The sequence below is a fragment of the Trachemys scripta genome, chromosome 3, assembly GCF_013100865.1.
Source record: "Trachemys scripta elegans isolate TJP31775 chromosome 3, CAS_Tse_1.0, whole genome shotgun sequence".
NCBI lineage: Eukaryota > Metazoa > Chordata > Testudines > Emydidae > Trachemys > Trachemys scripta.
In genome coordinates, this window is record NC_048300.1 from 185918568 (window position 1) to 185938816 (window position 20249).

A 20249-nucleotide genomic window follows, 5' to 3' on the forward strand; every position below is an offset into this window, starting at 1 on the left:
AAAGCTCTTTGAGGTGATGCAGGGCATAATTTTTTGTTTTGCTTTGCAGCCACACTAAGTAAAAAAGGTACTTCCTGATTTTTCACTAACACCTTTTATTGTCTGAAGTCTCTCCCCCCCCTCTCACAGCCTTACCTGGAAAACATTGAGAAATTAAAAGTCTAAGTCTCTTAATTATAGAAAGCATTGTATTTTTCTACAATATTATATTTGTTTAAACTAAGTACACCTCTACCTCGATATAACGCGACCCGATATAACACGAATTCAGATATAATGCGGTAAAGCCGTGCTGGGGGGGGGGGGGGCGGGGCTGTGCATTCAGGCGGATCAAAGCAAGTTCGATACAACATGGTTTCACCTATAACGCGGTAAGATTTTTTGGCTCCCGAGGACAGCGTTATATCGGGGCAGAGGTGTACCTATACCCGAAACCTGCATTTGTGCAAAAGATTGGATTCCACTGTTTTACCTGAATCTCTCCCCTCTCCATCATCCTCTCTAGCTGAATGAGTAAAGGATTGGTCATACTAAAGTGTCTGAAGCGTACTCTCAAAAACACAATTCTTAAATCAATCTTTACCATAGTATATGCACTGAATATGCCAGCCAGACACCAGGTCAATGATTCAAATCATTCTGTTGCGATTTCTACCCACAGCCATCATGACAACTATGATACTAGTAGTCCTGGACAGGTCAGAAAGCTCCTTCTTATATTGTTTTTTAATATATCCTGATTGATAACACTTAGATACAATGCAATATCATTTCATCACCATTGCTCTACGTTTTCATCTAAATTTAAAACTCTAGCAAATCCTGCCCCCTGTACTGTAACTTATATAAAAGTTTCCTTTTATCCAAAGACAATTTTGGCTGCATGAAACACATTGAAATGAAAAATATTATACGGAAAAAAAAAAATCTATCAAAAGTATTTGAACATCTTCCAACCTGATCGAAGAGGAGACGAAGTTGCCGTTCAGATTCACCAACCCACTTGCTGAGACAGTCTGCTCCTTTTCTCATAAAGAAAGCCACCTTTTTGTCTCCTTGACTGCATTCATTAGCTAGAGCTCTAGCTACCAAGGTTTTACCTGTTCCAGGAGGACCATAGAACAAACAGCCCCTGAAGATAAATGGATCAATATTATAGTCACAAATTTATTTCTTGTCTCTTGAAAAACTTCTTCAAGATAGGGAGCCCAGAGAAGAAAAAAATACTAATCTTTTCATCATTACTTGGCACATTTAAGTTAATCTTAAAATTTAAGATGCCACAAACTAAAAGAAATGAAAAACTATTAAGCCAAGTCTTGTATTTTGTAATATTATTAGTTTTTTCTTCCTCATTTAAAATTTTGTGCTACATCAGAATTCAATTTTGTTTCCGCATATGTTTCATAACATGAAAAGTGCAAGTTTTGTTTCATGCTTTCAAATTATTACATATTTGCTTTGCAAAGCACACAGTAATCTGGTGGATATTAAGAATCTCAAGGGTTATTTTATATCAGGTAAATACTTCAAATGTTAAACCTGCAAAAACACCAGAGCTAGTTCTCGGATATTTGCTTACATAGAAGTAGATTCTAATGCTAGCTTCTTAAAATTAAAAAGGACTTTAATCAAATTCCCAAATTACAAAAATTCCACATATCTTTTTAAGCTCCTCAGATGCCTGTCCATAAGGATTAAAACCAGAATACAAATGTTATTTAAAGATTGCTTCCATAAAAGAAACACTGACATTCAATTTGACTTTAAATAAACCCACCAATTTTTAACACACTAAAAACAAAAGAATGCAGAATTTTAAGGTTGACAATCATATGGGGGAGGAGGGTCTTTAATTTTTGTTTTTACATGAACCTCAATATTTTTAATAGCTTTCTTATAAAGCATGTATGGTCCTTTCATATCTTCAACTGATCACTTTCTTCTTTACAAATAAGTTTTGACTAATACCAGCATGACAGGAACAATACAGCTAGGGATTCGAGTCTGCTTTGTACACTTAACATTGTCAATTAAGTTCTATTCACAGAAAAACATGTTTATACTACCTGCTAATTTTTTTATTCTGCAACTTGGTTAAGTCAGAACAGTGTCTTTCACTTAAGACTCTCAGGCAGGAGGCAATTAATCAGTCAAAGAATTTTCACGTTCTCCAACTGGTTCATCCCATTAGTTTCCCCTACCCAGTTGAATCCTTCAATAGCAGGATGTCTGTTTTGGGACTTAGTTAAACCAGCACAAAATTAGTAAAAAAAAAAAAAAAGTTTGAGAGACTTGGCTGCCTCAAGTGTTTTTTTTGTTTGTTTGTTTGTTTGTTTTTAAGTTCATTCAAAACCTGCTGGCAAAATCATCTCTTGCCCATTGCTTCAACACTGTTATCTGGCCATCAGTCATATCACAGATTCTATTCCACTGTGCATTAAAGTTACTGTCCTTGTTTCAAGGCCCTATATCACACACAGCCTTGACTAATTTTCTCATCTGGTCTCTGCTAGTGTCCCCTCAACCCTGCTCTGTCAATGACACCAGTTCAATAACCCTTTTGTCTCCTTTTTCCAGAATTGTCTCCATGTCATCATGCTGATGATGATGACTGAAACATGCTTCCAAAATGAATGTCAAACCTCCAACCCTCACCTCACCTCATTGGAAAAAAAAAAAAAAAAAGCTCACTTCTGCAGCAGCCTGCAAAAAAATATTTCTCTAATTAAACCACAAAGAGATACACCTGCAATCCACATCTTCTTGCCTCTAATACTGGTGTATAGTATAGTATAATCCTCATTTGTCTATCCATCTATTTACCTTGTGTGCTCTTCAGAGAAAGGACTAGTCCTTCTACATGTCATCCTATTAAGTACTTTTAGGGGGTGCAATGAAATAAAAAAATAAAAATAAAAAAAACAGCAACAAAGAATAAATCCACCTACCTTGGTGGCTGTATTTTGAATTTTTCGAAGATTTCTGGATAGAGAAGAGGAAACACTACCATTTCCTTTAATGCATGGATATGATGGCTCAATCCACCTATGCTATCAAAACGAACCTAAGAAAACACAAAACATGTAAAGCAACAACTTTTTATTTTTAACATAGCATGTATGCAAAAATGTATGTACTAGAACAGTAAAGTTTTCTCAAACATAAAAATTCAAATAAGAATCCACTAACTTTTAGAAATGCAATTATCTTTAGAGATAACCAGCAGAAGAAATATATATTGTGAATATGACCTGTTTGCTTCTTTATGATGCATTTCACCAGAGAATTACACACACAATCTAAAATCAAGTGCTTTCTGGCCCAAAATTGGTGTATAGACATCACTGGGTGAACAGATAGACTGGTTAACAACACTTTGAAAGTTTATTTTGCATTCACTTCAACTCTGATTTTCACAAAGCTGCCAATTAGGATTTCTGATTAATCTTCATTATCTCAAATGCATAATTATAAAAGAGACAAGTCTTAACAAATTTTACCGATTTGTCAAGAATCATTGGATCAACATCTGCCAAACTTGCACCAACTTTTACTCGTTCTCGCAGGATTCCACTGGCTAAGTCTTCTGCTCTGAAATTCATAGGCAGACATCTGTTCGACAAAAGCAAGCAATTTAGGTTGATGTTGAATATATGAGCAATAAAACAAGTAAAGATGGCTGTAACTGTCAGAACTAAAAGATTAAGATACTAGTGCAGCTATCCCTCTCAAGCAAAATCAACACTAAACTAAACAAGTTTGTTCCTGTCCCCTTCAACTTAACCCAACATATTTAAAATTATGATTCTTAAAACTACAAAGCGCTCTTAGCCGATTTTGCACAACTTTTTTTTTTTTTTATTAAAGCACTCTGGTTCTTAAAAGTTTTGTTCATTTGTTTGTTTTTAATGGTTTCAAGGTTCTTCAGGATGGAAGAGGGAGACAAAGGAATGGCACGGCGGTGAGAAGATCATGACCAGCAGAAGGAAGAGGAGATGGAGACAGAGAGCTTTGCTGACTCATAGTTTCTGTACTGATATAGTTAAAGTAGCACAACCCTCTAGCATCAGCACAGTTATATCAATATTTAGATGTTTATCTTGGTATTACTTGTAGAGATCCAAGAATTGTGTTTGGATCTGTGCTTAGAAGGAAAGGAAGGGAGGAGACAGGGAGTTCAAGGTAGAGGGATAGAGAGGACAAGCGGGAATGAATGAGGGAAAGCAAGATGGAGAGGAGCGTGGAGGGTGAGGTGGCAGTATGGGGGAGGGAGAGTATTGTATTGGTAGGTGAAGCTGCCAGACTGGGTAAGAACAGATCTGTTGGAAAGGGTGGAGAGTGTCCATTTAAAATGCAAGTAGAAATCTGAAGAATATGACACGAGAAAGGTTTGGTGGGCACCCAGTGTCACGGCTGGAAAAGACCTCCGGGGGATGGGGCTTTAAGGCAACTCCCAGAACGGTTACCGCTTGTCTACATCCTACATAAGTATAAGCAACGAAGAGGGTCTTGGTGCCCCAGACAGCCCCCCAGTCTAGTAACAGGACCCATTCAGCCCCAGCTGATAAAAAGAGGAATTTGTTAATTTCTTTGTTAAGTTATCACCATGGTATCTTTTACATCTTAGATAATTGTTGAGCAGGAGCTAGGTAAGAGCATTTTTTTATGTTTGGGATGCACCTGGTATTACAGTGATAGGAAGGGGTGAGGAGGAAAAGAGGTGGTATTTGGAAGAGCTATTGATTTAACTCCCTCCAAAACTAATTAAAAAAAGAAAACACCAGAGTAACCCTGGTTCTTTACACGTTCAATGAAAATCCATTTTTAATTGATACAAAATTTGGTTAACAGTGTCTTACACAGACCTTTATTTGGGTTTTCTTCTTTACTTTATAATCTGCACTGTTTATAACTATCTACTCATAAGACTTCAGTATTATATTGTAATATTTGTTCAGTAACTAAAACAAGCCCCCCCCCATATTCTTCTGTTGTAAGTTAAATTTATTGAAGTTTCATAATTAAGAAGTAACTTTTCTAAATAGTTTGCTGAATCAAAACTATCACTTTTCACACTAACTAGAATATTACACCATAATTCTGCTTTTTCCTGCCAGGCCCATATAAACTGGCCCTTACAAAGACTCAGCAAGTTGTGATACCTGTTCCTTGCTCTGGCCATGCTCTTAGACTTTCTCCTTTCAAAGCGTTCTTCGTCTGAAGAGGTTGTATCACTGCTATGAATGGCATGTTTCTTTCTCCTATTTAAAGAACAAAATAAACATGCAGCTAATAATGCATTTCACTTTTTTAAAATGTTAAAACAAAATAAAAAGGATTTATGTAACAGCACTGTTCAAGTCTAGCAGACATTTTAGCAACTTTTTGTTCCATAAATAGTTGGCATATCAAAACAATCTGTGAGGGAAATTTCTGTCTTCTTATATTGTTCCACAGATGTCTGATTTCAACTTGAACATTTCTGAGAGGGAAGAAAGCCCTAGGGACATGTGGTTCATTCCACATCACCAAAATGGAGAAGTGAGCTATAATATCAAACGTTTTCAGAATTTAAGGTTTCTAATGGACCTGTCATCTGATAAAACCTCCAAGCTACATCGCTCATCTCTCTCTGAAGCTAATAGAACAAAAACATCAGGAGTGTAACATTTTAGCTATTTAAATTCCTTCTTTTTAAATTCCAAAGTTCTTTTAAGTCTTATAGTCAGTTTCTTTTTCTAAACGCTTTTCATACTGAACATTAAAATATTTTTAGAAATTGTTTATATTGTACTTGCAATTCTGAAGTAAAGAAAAATAAAATGTGCAATACAGGTTATTCTTCAAACTCCATACAGGTAACTTCTCTTCATTTTAGTATAGTACAGTAATCTAGAGAACTCTTTGAAAAGATTGGGAGCTGTATTATATCCTAGACATAAACATATAAAAATAGCCAAATGCAGTTTGAATTTAGGCTGCTAAAAAAAGTTGTTTCATTTATATTTGTATGAAATAACAGAAGCATCTGGCTGCTGGACAGAGTAGCCAGAGATGTAATTCTCAAGGATCTCTCAGTGGATATAGAATTCCATCACCTACATGAATATGGTATTCTGCATTTGTTCAGCTATTCTAGCTGAGACACAAATAAAGCCAGCCAAGTTCAACAGTCCGACCACCAAGAGAAATCAGACAGGAAACTATGTCACTATGGTGAGTTTTTATGGAAGACTCTACAACAGCATTAAACAGGATAAAATGGAAAGGCAAAATAGACCAGAAAAAGTTGCAGGGAGGCAGTGATCAGTGTCTTTGGTATCCCTGCCATAAATTTGGAATCTAAGAGAAATTAATACCATCTTAAAGAGGATGATGGCTTAAATATATAATGCCTCCAGCCTGTCTTTTTTCTTACCGACACAAGGAAAGTACAGGGAAGAAATGATTACTTATCCTGTGCAGCAACAGTTGTTCTTTGAGATGTCTCTCTCTATGGGTGCTCCACTCTAGGTGTGCTAGCGCCCCCTGCGCCTTTGATCAGAGATTTCTCATAGAAGAGTTTGTTAGGCCTGCACATGCATGGTAGTCAGCCTCATGCCGTTGTTACACAGCACTGCACGGGCCAACCGACCTCAGATCCTTCTCTATCGCAAAGCTCCATAGCAGAGAACTCCAATGCAGAGGGGAAGGAGGGTGGGTAGTGGAGCACCGATAGGGACCCACATCTTGAAGAACCACAGTTACTGCACAGGGTGAGTAACCATTTCTTTGAATAGTATCCCTACGCGTGCTCCACTCTAGTGACTACCAAGCAAATCCCTTTAAGGCAGGGGCAGCTTCGGAGTCGAGTCCAGTAGCAAAGAAACTACAGCCTAGCCAAACACAGTATCAGCAGTGTCACAAGTTATAGCATAGTGTTCAGCAAACGTATGTATAGACACCCAAGTAGTAGCTTAACATATCTCAATATGGGAATATTCTTGATGAATGCCACAGAGGTGGAAATGGACCTTGTAGAATGAGTATGTATATTCAAAGGTGTTTGAATATCGTAACATTCATAGCTAGAATTAGTGGAGCCCGATATCCACTTGGAAAGTTTTTGATTAGAGATTGCAGACCCTTTTGACTTATCTGCTTGCAAGGAAAATTATCTGTGGGTCTTTCTGAAAGCTTTTGTCCTATCCACACAGAAGGACAGGGCTCTCCTGATGTCCAGGGTGTGCAGGAGTGCCTCCTGGTTATCTAGATGCAGTTTGGGTTGGAAGACTGGCAGGTGAATGGGTTGGTTAATATGAAATTCAGAAGAAACTTTAGGTAACAATTTGGGATGGGGTTGCAGTGTGATCTTGTCCTTAAAAAAAAAAAAAAAAAAAACATACTGTGAAAAGGGGGCATACCATCAGGGCTCCTATTTTCCCAACCTGTCATGTCAATGCAATGGATATCAGGAATGCCTTCTTCACTGATGAACAGAGCAGTGAGCAGGTACACATCAACTCAAAACAGTAGACTTCTGAGGCATTTACAGACCAGAATGAGGTCCCAATCAGGAGCTGGACTGGTGGATAGAGGTTTCCAAGTCCCCTGAGGAATCTCGCTGATGTTGGATCAGCAAAAACAGAACAACCCTCTATTGGGAGGGGTGGGAGGGTGAAAAGCCGTGATGGCTGCCAGGTAGACTCTTATGGAGCTCATCAATAGTCCTGAACTTTTGAGTCAGGATGTAGTCTAGTATATTTTACAGCAATGAGGTCACACCAACAGACAAATCTGTAGCCGGCGGCGCCCCCCCCCCCCCCCCCCCACCTTTGCTCTTTCAAGTGCAGTCTGCACAGTTTCCTGTTATGCTGTAACAAAGCCACAAGCAGCAGAAGCTCCCCAGTGATGTTAGATGCTTTCTTAAAGCTGCATTGCTCTATATTGCCAATTGTATTCATGCAGTTTATGTAAGGAGTGAGTGAGACAGGGAATGTGACAGCCAATGGCAAAACAAAGAAGCAAATATCGCTGTTTATGGATCCACGGTATTATCTTGATAAAGGTATAAATCTCAAGACCGGTGGCTAGGTAGGGTACCAATAAGGAAATGTAACAGCACGCTAAACTCGGGATCGGAATGGAAGCCCTCCTGCAGATCCGAAGGGACTTCGGGGACTCTTGTTGCCTTGCGGCCTATCTCCAGGCAGCTGACGCCTGGCCAGCCTCAGCCACCAGCAAATTCAAAACCAACACCCTCACTTGCAGCCTGCCAACACGAACGAGTTGTGTTTGTGTCTGAGTATAATTGCGCAAATAAGGGAAACAAATCAACCCTCAGTGCTGCTCGAGTTTGACCTTTGTCTGTGTTTATTTCTTGCCTGGTTCCAAGAATGGGTAACAAAATCTTGTCCATTTTTAAGAGTCTGTGTAGCAAGTAGACTGTTTCCTGCTTTGTAGTAGTACTCTTTTTACTTCCTCTGAGCAGGTAAGTCTCTAATCCTGTGAATCATCTACCAATCATGTTTTGAGAAGCAGCACTGTGAGATTGGGGTGAAGGATGATCCCACTTTCCTGGGAGAGGAAATGAGGAGCAGCATGAAGAGTGATCAGTGACCAAACAGCCAGCTGTATCAGGTAAGGAAATCACGTTTGTCTGGGTCAAGTCATAACTATTAGTATGACTCTGGCTTTGTCTTTTCTTTTTATTTTGAGCATAACTTTGGCTTTTAGAGGAGTTGGTGGGAATGTACACAGGAGAGTTGACCAATGAAGGTGAAAATCATCCCCCAAGGATTTGTGACCCAGTCCACCTCTTGAGCAAAACTGGGTACATGTCTTGTTTAACTCTGTGATGAACAAGTCTATCTGAGGGGTGCCCCGTTGATGGAATATGTGGTGTCATATGCTGGGATCTATTTCCCCACTCATGGTCTTGGAAGAAGCACCTGCTGAGTTCATCCATGGTCACATTCTCAACCCCCGCGAGATAGGCCATATCTGGTTGAATATGCACCAATTTCAAAGTTTGACAGTCTTGACGCAAAAGGAGGGGATCTTGCTTCTCCTTGCCAACTGATGTAAAACATGCATGATATGTTGTCCGTTATGACCTTTATGTGTTTGACCCTGATAAATGGTAAAAACTGGAGACAGGGGCATTTGACTGCTTTGAGTTCCAGGAGGTTGTGTAGCAGTATGGTCTCTTGCAATGTCCACTCATCCTGGGCTGTGTGAGTGTTTAGATGCACTCCCCACTTTAGCAGAGAGGCATCCACCACTATGATGAGTTTGGGGGTTGAACTTATCTATGTTGGCTATGCTGGAAAGGGCCACAAAGCTGTGCAGAGGAAGGTAGGGTCTTCCTGTTACTGAATCAAAATGTACCTGCACGGGGTCAAAGTGAATTTTTGAATGTTCAATTGCATGCCGAATTCGTGGAAGAGATCTACCACCTCATAAGTTACCTGAGCCACCGGTTCCAGGGAGCGACCTTTCAGCAGCCACTTGTCCAGGTATGGGACTACAAAAATACCTTTCCTATGGCTGCATTGCTACTTCTGACATAACTTTTCAAAAGTGCCTCGGGGCAGACGAGTCAAAAGGGGCGCACTCAGTATTGAAAGTGGTCCTGGCCAACAGTGAAACGTAGGTGTGACGTTGGCAGACCAGAGTGTATTCAGTCCAATTCACTTGTATATTATAGATCAAAGTGATTGCTGAACGTAGAAGAGTGCATTTGATGTTTAGACTTCATGAAACTAATGGGAGGTTACTTGCACTGTTTTCACTCGTCCTGTTATAATGCAGTAGCAAACATTTTCATTGTGTATATCCCTGTAACTAAAATAACCCATCAAAGGAGGATTGTGGAAGGCTAATGAAGGACTTCAACAGAAAAGTGCTAATTCCAAAGGAAGCGGCCATTGTGTGTGATAACCAGAGGTCAAAGACACTGTCATAACTATAAAGGGAAGGGTAACAGCCCTCCTGTGTAGAATACTATAAGATCCCTCCTGGCCAGAGACACCAAAATCCTTTTACCTGTAAACGGTTAAGAAGCTCAGGTAACCTGGCTGACACCTGACCCAATAAGGGGACAAGATACTTTCAAATCTTGGTGGGGGGAAGGCTTTTGTTTGTGCTCTTTGTTTTGGGGATTGTTCGCTCTTGGGAATAAGAGGGACCGGACATCAATCCAAATCTTTCTGAACAAGTCTCTCATATTTCAGACTTGTAAGTAACAGCCAGGCAAGGCGTGTTAGGTTTATCTTTGTTTTCTCAACTTGTAAATGTTCCTTTTGCTAGAGGGTTTACCTCTGTTTGCTGTAACTTTGAACCTAAGGCTAGAGGGGGTTCCTCTGAGCTCTTTGAATCTGATTACCCTGTAAAGTTATTTTCCATCCTGATTTTACAGAGATGATTTGTACCTTTCTTTATTTAATTTAAAAGCCTTCTTTTTAAGAACCTGATTGATTTTTCCTTGTTTTAAGATCCAAGGGGGTTGGATCCGTGTTCACCAGGGAATTGGTGGAGAAGTCTCTCAAGGCTACCCAGAGAAGGGTTATAGTACTTGGGAGGGAGATATTCTGGGGGGGAGGTAGACAGAGTTTCCCAAATAACTCAAATAATTTGGGTGGTGGCAGCAAAAGCAGATCTAAGCTGGTAGTTAAGCTTAGAGGTTTTCATGCAGGTCCCCACATCTGTACCCTAGAGTTCAGAGTGGGGAAGGAACCTTGACAGACTCAAAGTGCATTCCTCACTCACTGCCATCAAAGGAAAAGCCCACGTGGGCTCGGCTTGTTTTCGGTCAGAAGAAGTTATAAGTATGGATTCAAGGAAAGACCTTTCATCTCTGGACTCTTACAGGGAAATGTACCAGATGCAAAACAGAGGTCCCCAGAGACAATCTGGGTACCCTGAAAAGACTGCAACCATTTGGAATTACAAACTGTGACTCACCTGGGGGGATAGCTCAGTGGTTTGAGCATTGGCCTGCTAAATCCAGGGTTGTGAGTTCAATCCTTGAGGGGGCCACTTAGAGATTTGGGGCAAAATCAGTACTTAGTCCTGCTAGTGAAGGCAGGGGGCTGGACAAAATGACCTTTCAGGGTCCCTTCCAGTTCTATGAGATATGTATATCTCCACATATTTTTTTTTATTTTAACCTCTCAATAACTCTCATTTCCTTTTCTTAGGTAATAAATCTTTAGTTAATTTACTATAGAATTGGTTGCCAATTCTTTGTTTTAAGATCTGGAGTACCAATTAATCTGGGGTAAGCGACTGGTCTCTTGGGACTGGGAGCAACCTCATGTGGTGTGATTTTTGGTTAAACTGACCATTATCATCAAGTTCAGATTGTCAGAGTGGCAAGATAGAGTGGAGAGTTTAAAGGCATTGACTGTGACTCCACAGTAAGACTGGTATAGCTAATGATCCAACCAGCAGACCAAATTCAGTGATGAATCCTGTTCACGTGCCACCTGAGGCATGTTGCACATAAGCTAAGACGACATTACTGGCTTGATGAGATCTAATTAAAGAACGTACCGCCAGCTGGGGATGTCTGCCCTGTTTTCTGACAGTCTGCCCTGAGGCAGGCACTCTCAGTTGTGAGCCACTCCAGACAGCAAGAATAGTTTGTGGATGGGTGGATCACAATATGGAAATATGCATCTTGAAGGTTGAGGGCTAAAAACCTATCCCCTTACTCTAGTGACAGGATAATCACCGCAGGTGTCAGCATTTGAATTTGTGCGCATTCACATAGGTGTTGAGTAGCCTCAAATCTGGGATAGGTCTCCAACTTCCACACTTTTTTGGTAGCAGGAAATATCTTGAATAAAACCCCTTTCCTCTGTGGTGCATGGGGTTTGGTTCTATAGCTCCCAAGTGTGAGAGAGTCTATTTCTTGATGAAGCAAGCTCTCATGAGAGGGGTCTCTGAAGAACAACATGGAATGGGGGTTTGTTGGTTAAAGTGGATGGTGTATCCTGTTGAGATGATCTCCAAAACCCACTTGTCTGTAGTGACTGACTTCCAAGCCCTCCTGAAGTGGTAAAGGCAGTCAAGGCAGGTGACTCAGTGCAGCTGGCGAGGATGAGGATGGTAGTTCAGGCCCTCAACCAGCCTATCAAAATTGCTGCTTGGAGGTGGAAGGGTGCGATGTGGGAGGCTCAGAAGTAGACTGTTTCCTTCACTGGAATCTCTGTATCTTTTGATGCTGTTCACATGGCTTCTGGGAGGTAAGGAATTGAGCAGGATGGGATCTCTGAGCTGTCTGGGACTTGTTGAGCTTTCTCTTGTAGGTGGGTGTATAAATACCAAGAGAAAGTAAGGTATCCCTAGAGTCTAACGTTTGCAGAGATTTATCCATGCTGTCCACAAACAACTTAGACCCACCAAAGAAAGGTGTTCCACCATATTCTGGACCCCTTTTAGAAATCCGGCGAGTTCAAGCCAGAAAGTCCTTTTCATAACTACCATTGTAGCGATCAGATGGGCGGCAGTATCAGTGGCATAGACGGAGGCTTGTAGACATATTGCAGAGGGCCAGCTACTTGCCAGAACAACTGTATTAAGTTGATCCCTGAGCTCTGCTGGTAGGTGGTCAACAAAAGAGTTTTGGTATATTTTTGTGATTGAATTTTGCCATTTGCACCTGGTAATTGGCAATTCTAAATTGGAAGGACACTGAGGAATAAGATTTCCTCCTCAGTAGGTCTAGACATTTGTGGTCTTTTTCACGAGGCATGCTTTTAGCATAGTGCTGCTTTTCATGTTCATTAACTGCATCGACTGCCAAGGAGTTAGGTGAGGGATGAGAAAATAAAAATTCGGAGTCCTTTGCTGGGACATAATACCTCTTATCCATTCTCTTGCATGCAGTAACTGAAGTGTGCCAGATCTTCGCTGGGTCCAGAAGAGCTTCGTTGACAGGCAAAGTTAAGTGGGCAGAGGTACGTGAATAGAGGATATCAAGCAGCTTATGATGAGGTTCTTTAACCTCCTGGAAAGAGAGCTGCAAGGAGTCAGCAATTCTCTTGACCAGAACCTGGAAGTGCTTAAAATCATCCACCAAGGATGGAGGAAGAATCATAACCGCTTCATCCAGAGATGATGATGAAATATTAGGAGAGACCTCTTCATCAGTATTAGTGGCCTGCTCCTCAAAAGATTCCGCTTGTGGGGCGTGTCTCCTGGAGGGAGCAAGTGATGCAGGTTGCCTCTCTCTGAGGAGTGATGATTAGGGCCTTACCAAATTCACGGCCACGAAAAACATGTCACAGACCGTGAAATCCAGTCTTTTGCACACTTTTAACATCTACTATACCGATTTCACAGGGGAGACCAGAGTTTCTCAAATTGGGGGTCCTGACCCAAAAGGGAGTTGTAGGAGGATCGCAAGATTCTTTTAGGGGGGATTGTGGTATTGCCACCCTTATGTAGTAAGATGAGGCCCTGAAACAAACTCTTGTGTCAGAGGCCCAGTCTGAGGCCTGAAGCCTGAACCAAAGTACTTCCAGGCATTGCTAAGCAAAAGCTGGGCTGTGAGCCAGAGGCAGGCCCCACTCACAGAAGTTGGCGAGAAGAGGGTTGTTAGAAGCAGGTGCATTCACATGTAAGTACTAATAAGAGGAACTTGTGCCAAGATGGCAACGGGACATCCCAATATGAGGACACTCCACAGAGATAACAAGGAACAGGCAGGTGCATCTTAAAGACAGGGTCAAAAGGACAGCATGATGGATAGATCGGTTTGTTTGAAACAACATGATCAAAGGGGGAGACAGCAACCTAATGAGCCACGGGATTGTACCTCAATACGTCAGTAGGGATGAGTAATCTGTCCTGTAACTGTATAAAAGTAGGTCCCGGAGTGCACATCTTTGTCTGGCCTAGGGGGCAGTGGAAAGTCCTGCCACTGACTGAGCCAGTCCACTGCCAGGGGACACAAATTCGTAGTATGTCTTGTAGAGTCTACGGGAAACTATTACTGTGCTTCGTTTGACAATAAACCTGACTCTGGTTCCTTCGTACCTTACTAGAGACTGTGGTCTTTGGGGGATCTCTCAGGATTTGCTGCGCCAGCTATCTGCGCAGAACTGGGGCAGCACACAGAGGGAACACATACGCAGCCGACCGTTATCATCAACAAACACGAGCAGAGCACCACACCAGTAGTTACTGACAACACCTTATTTCTGTGCTGACTTCAGAGCTGGGTGGCTGGAGAGTGGCAGCTGTTAGCTCTCCGAAGGCAGGACGCCAGCAGCAGTGGAAAAGTAAGCGTGGCAATGCCATACAATGCCATCCTTACTTCTGTGCAGCTGCTGGAGGTGGCTCTTTCTTCAGAGCTAGGCTCCCGGCCAGCAGCCACCACTCTCCAGCTCTGAAGGCAGCACCGTCATCTGCAGCAGCACAGAAGTAAGGGTAGCAGTACCTCTACCCCTCCAACAATAACCTTGCGAGCTCCCACAATTCCTTTTTGGGTCAGGACCCCTACAATTAAAACACTGTGAAATTTCAGATTCAAGTAGCTGAAATCATGAAAAATGCTATTTTTAAAATCCTACCACCATGAAATTAACCAAAATGGACCATGAATTTGGTAGGGCCTGCTGATGCGCAATGCCCTGGAGAATTGTTGGCAATAGGCCAGCCAAAGGTCCCAATATGGCCAAGGAGGTGCATAAGGTGGAGGTGGCACCCACAAGTGCTCATACTAGTGAGATGTTGGTTGCAAATTTGTACCACGAGTAGTTATAGTTTCATCAGAGACTTCTGGAAAGGGGCCTCTATAGGAGTGAGAGAACCCTGAGTTGATATTTGAGACACCAAGGCAAGATCTTCATCAGCATCCTTTTCCTCAAACTCACTCTGGAATGATGGTGCACCTGGAGATCTGAGGTGAAACCACTGGTACTGGGTGAACCTCAGGCGATCTTGATGTTCTCAGTACTGACAGCATGTTGGAGCCGAGCAGTAGAAAATCTGGTGTCTCAGAAACTGCCAGGTCTCGGGGAAAATGGAACTCCTGTGAGTGTGTCACGGGTACCGACTCTGTAGTCTCCACCAAGGTGATCGTGGCTGAGGGTGCTAACAGTACCGTGGGTTTCGGGTGCTCCAAGGGAAGTGTATTCGGAGCCTGAGAGGGCTTCTTCAATATTGAGGAAGAATTCTTCTTGCCATCTTGGCCTGCTAACAGTACTAATGATTAAAGAAAGCTTTGCAGTCTTTCAGTCTAACGGTGCTTGGGTACCTGAGGAACCAGCAGACTCATGGGTACCCAATTGGAGAGCAGATGGTGCCAGAGTGGCTGAAGACACAGACAGACAATCTCGGCTTTTTAGAGGTAGATTCCCTACTTAGTGAGCCCAGGGCATGGCCCTCAGAGGACTTCTGAGAGAAGTCTTGCATCTTCCTCTTAGATGCCCTGGAGGAGTGGGGCTCTGATATTATGGAGGCAGAAAATTTGCTTGGAGACCAGTGTACAGGTGGGAACTCTTGGCCCAGGTCACAAGCCAGGCACAGAGAGCTCTCAGTCATGAGGAGACAAAGTTTTATCTCCCTGTTTTTTCTGGCTCTGGATTTCAGTGCCAGACAGATGTGTGTTTTCCCCAAGGCAACAGATGCAGCAGGAGTGCCCATCACTTACCAGGTTCACCTCCCAGCACAACAGAAAACATTTGAAGCTGGGAGAACTGGGTAGAACATCCCAGTGAACAAGAACTATCTAAATATAATATATAATAGAGAATTGTTTTTAATTTTTAAAACTAGGAAGCCAAAACTACTACTATTTACTAAATAACTAAACCAGGGGTTCTCAAACTTCATTGCACCGCGATCCCCTTCTGACAATAAAAATTACTTCACGACCCCAGGAGGGGGGACCGAAGCCTGAGCCTGCCCAAGCCCCACTGCCCTGGGTGGGAGGGCCAAAGCCCGAGCCCCACTGCTCCGGGCGGGGGGAAGAGGGGGAAGGGCCAACCCTGAAGCTCAAGGGCTTCAGCCCCAGGTAGGGGGCCTGCAACCTGAAACCTGCCACCCAGTGCTGAAGCCCCAGGCTTTGGCTTCTGCCCTGGGTAGTGAGGCTCAGGCTTCATCAAGTCTAAGCCAGCCATGGCAACCCCATTCAAAGGGGGTTGTGACCCACCTTGGGGTCCTGATCCACAATTTGAGAACCGCTGAACTAAACTAACGCTAAGAACTACTACAACTAACTACTAGAATAAGAAATGAGGACAAAGTTGAGGAAATCTCAACGGGGATAACTGCCAGAGCTCCGTCTCAGGCCGCAGTGGTTCAGAAGAACTGAGGCAGTTTGTCAGTGCAGTACTACATAACGAAGTCATAGGGCACAGGCCTAACTAGCACACATGCACAGGCCAAATGGACACTGCTATGAGAAATCTCCGATCAGAGGCATAAGGGGAGCTAGCACACCCAGACTGGAGCACCCATAGGGACACTATTCACAGAAGAACATCTGTTCAAGAAATGCTTTATCAACATTTTATTTAAAGAGATAAAACTAGTTGGCTGGAACTAATGGACAAAACCCTTTTTAAAATCAGATCTTTAAAAACCACATTTTTTAATCTTACAAACACAGGAAATTATTAAAACAAAGAATTTTAAGCATTATTTATTTGTTTCCCATATTCGCACTCTTTGCTCTTCTGTGAGCTTGGACAAGAAAACTGTCAATTTCAATGTGGTCTACAATCAGTTTCTACTTCATTTCACTTAAAAGGTAGAACAGTATCATGCTATTATATTTGGGTTGCAAACACCACAGGAGGCCTTTTTGTTTAAAAAAAAAATCCTATTAATTTCAGTTCGTAGAAAGTTCATTTTTATAAACTCTAAGGTCGGGCTCTAATTGTGTGCCTAAGTTTACAAAAAATTGCTCAAGGCTTTGGAGTTCAACTTACTATACACCAGTTTTACCTGGCAATAGAGCAAGTCAAAAAAACAAAATACATTAAAAAAAAAAATCTTTTCTGTTTATTGACATTTGGATCAACTCTACTTGGAAGAAATTTTAACTATAACAAAACAGAAAATATGATTGCTTTTTTTTTTAAATTGTATTTTGTTTCCTTTATTTCTTCAGTACAGAGGGAAATTTGCTGCTTTAAAAGACATAACAGGCTGTGGGACTATAAAATTGCAGTGTAGATGTTCGGGCTTGGCACTATCGGGTCCCAGAGCCCAGGCTCCAGCCCATGCATCGACACTGCAATTTTATAGTCCCACAACCTGGGCCCCACGAGCCCAAGTCAGCTGACACAGGCCAACCATGGGTGTTTTATTGCAGTGTAGACATACCCTAATATAGCACTATTTGAGACTGCTACAGTATACAAATACACAGGTTCTTTCAAGGAACCTGTTTCACACCCGCTATTCCAGTCTTGGGCCTCTCCTGAGCAGATTGCTTATAATTCATAGAATATCAGGGTTGGAAGGGACCTCAGGAGGTCATCTAGTCCAACCCCCTGCTCAAAGCAGGACCAATCCCCAGACAGATTTTTGCCCCAGATCCTTAAGTGGCCCCCTTAAGGATTGAACTCACAACCCTAGCTTTAGTAGGCCAATGCTCAAACCACTGAGCTATCCCTCCCCCTAATCAGACAAAACTTCTACTTGGCATTATGATACAACCATGACATTTAGTTTCATTTGTTCCCTAATCAGAATGTGATCCTAAGGCACAATCCAAGACCCATATATTCATGTGATCAAACTATGGAATTCATTGCCTCAGAAAGTGGCTGATGCCAAGTACTTAAGATTCAATATGGGATTGGATATTTATAAGGCTATCAAGAATATCTAGATTTGTTACAATTAATAACAACCTTGGAAGGGATATTAAACCTTGTGCTTCATGGCTTAAGAACAGGATGAGACCTATGTTGAGGTCAGTTTATCCCAAATCCACCTACTGCAATATTCTTACACCTTCCTCTGAAGCATCTGATGCTGGGCTACTGTCAATAGACAGGATACAGGACTAGCAGGACCTTGGGTCTGTTCTAGTCTAGTAATTCCTAATGTTCCTATATACTTCTGCAATTAAAAGTTTTATTTCACACTAGACTGCTTCATACTATTATTCAGATTAACTAACCATCTTCCATGAAGGTATTCAGCAATCATTTTATTTATAACACCCTGATGCTATTATACGGATTTATTTTTTATTAATTATAGGAAAATTCAGCTAAATTGGTCTTCAATTATTTTCAGATAATACAAGAAACAACAGGTTACAAACAGAAGAGCTTAAAAAAAAAAAAAAAAAGAAGACTTAGGCCCCAAACCTGAAATGAGCTTTTCTATCTTACATAAGTTTTGGATGAACACAGGAGTCCACCTACATGAAGCTCACTGCAGGATGAGAGCCTTCCTTATTAAACCCAAAGAATCAGAACTATCACCCAGAGACAGAAAGTTTCAAAATAAACAGCTAACAAAATATGCTGAAGGAACACAAATATCTTCTACCTCCAAAAAGCTTGTGACATTTACCTGATATGGCTTCTTCTTGCAGGAGATCTGTGAATATCAAACAGTGCATTTTCCCTCTTTTTTTGATGAGCCGGCACTAAGAAAAAAAGGTAACAGCCTTGAAACATCAAATACAAAAAAGGGTAACCACATGACAATCTAAGAAAAAAAAAAAAAAACACTTATTTTCATTTATAACAAATCTATACAAAAAGTGCCTATCCTGAGCTCTAGGTGACTTTGCCGAAAATTAGAAATACCTCACTCAAAACCCAGAAAATAAGACCATAATGAAAATAAGCTCATCTATATCCCTCTTCCTCACAATCCTCATCTTTTATTGTGACCCTCTCGCTCCAAAAGCTATATGAAGAAATGGGCTTTGCAGCATACCCTCACTGTCAGAAGATTTGGATTATTTCAGATCAAGGGAAAGAATGAAAAAGATAGAGTGGTCTTCATGAGGGGCCTCCATTACCAGTTCCATCTCCTTTCAAACTTCTCAGCTGATTGCAGCTGTCACAATATAGCAGAGATAGAGAGGTGGTTTTTCAAATAGGCAGAATTCATGCCACCACATTCTGCAACAGCTTCAGTTTCCATATTGTTTTAAGGTGTAATCTTATGTGCAGTGCACTGTGGTAGTTTAATTTTGAAGTGCTATATGCATGAACAGCAGCAAGGTCTACACTCAAAAGAAATAGTTGCAATCTCTTATCTAGACGAAGACTGGAAAACGCTGCTTGTGATAAACTAACAGCATCCACGGATTCAACACTATCCCCAGTTACACACAGTAGTTATGAATGGTGGGCACGCAATCTCACTAAGAGGAACAAACTTAACCATTACCATATCTTCCATTCTGATTCCCCCAACCTACCAGGATCACCATCTCCTTATCTAGATTGAGCTTTAACCAGTTAGCTCTTATCTATGTCCTCATCTACGCCAGACTCTGAGCCAGGCATGCAACAGCACTAGGTAGGTCAGATTAGATAGTTATAGAATTGATACCACCACCACACTGAATATACCAGAGTCTATCTCTCATTAATCTTCTCAGATGCCCCGTATACATGTTGAACAAAAAGGGAAGCACGATGCAACCCTGTGCAACTCTGCATAGAAGCTCCCTTAGGGATGAAGAGCAATTATCCAACTTCTGTCCCCTTGTCCATTGTTCTGACCAAAGCAACACAATAGATCAGAAGTGTGTGACCTTTGGCAAGACACTTAACAAGTCTGTGGCAGGCCTTGGAATAAAAACCTTACTTTCCTCATGTCCAATTGCATGCTTTAACAATCTGACAATGTTTATTCAGTAACCCAGAGAATCAGAGCAAAACAGTTACAATACTTAACAGGGAAAAATCTATGGTATCTTTGAGCTCTATCGAAGAGCAAGTCCAGCTAATATGAGTAGAAAGGTCATCTATGGCCCTGATTCCTTACCTATTGGAGGTGCCTGGTACCTTTCCACAGTTTTTCTTTGCCTTAGATTATAAGGTCGATCATTTTCTTCTCCTTCTGCCTCTTCTACTTCTATATCTCCATCTTCCTCTTGAGATTCTAGAAAGAAAAAGCCAAAAACATTTTGAACCGTTCTATTACTTTATTTCACAGCAACCTTGCCCCTCTCACCCTCTCCCCAAAAATAAATCCACAAAATAAATTCTAAATGCATAAGGATCATTTTCTTCACTAATTAGAACAAACTAATCACCATTGGGGCCACT

The 20249-nt window shown here is 41.5% G+C and overlaps 1 protein-coding gene across 3 annotated transcripts in view; it reads right to left on the minus strand.

The window, feature by feature from the left end:
• ATAD2B (ATPase family AAA domain containing 2B) overlaps positions 1–20249 on the minus strand; it is a 167823-nt gene that overhangs the window by 108891 nt on the left and 38683 nt on the right. For all 3 annotated transcript variants that reach the window (XR_004645254.1, XM_034766601.1, XM_034766600.1), the window contains exons 7-12: positions 19966–20082; positions 18532–18607; positions 5166–5264; positions 3504–3615; positions 2952–3067; positions 958–1132 (exon numbers count right to left, since the gene is read on the minus strand). Coding sequence is in view for 2 of the 3 variants with exons in the window: in XM_034766601.1 (XP_034622492.1) it covers positions 958–1132; positions 2952–3067; positions 3504–3615; positions 5166–5264; positions 18532–18607; positions 19966–20082 (695 nt within the window). In the remaining variant the exon portion in view is untranslated. The remainder of the gene's footprint in view (positions 1–957; positions 1133–2951; positions 3068–3503; positions 3616–5165; positions 5265–18531; positions 18608–19965; positions 20083–20249) is intronic.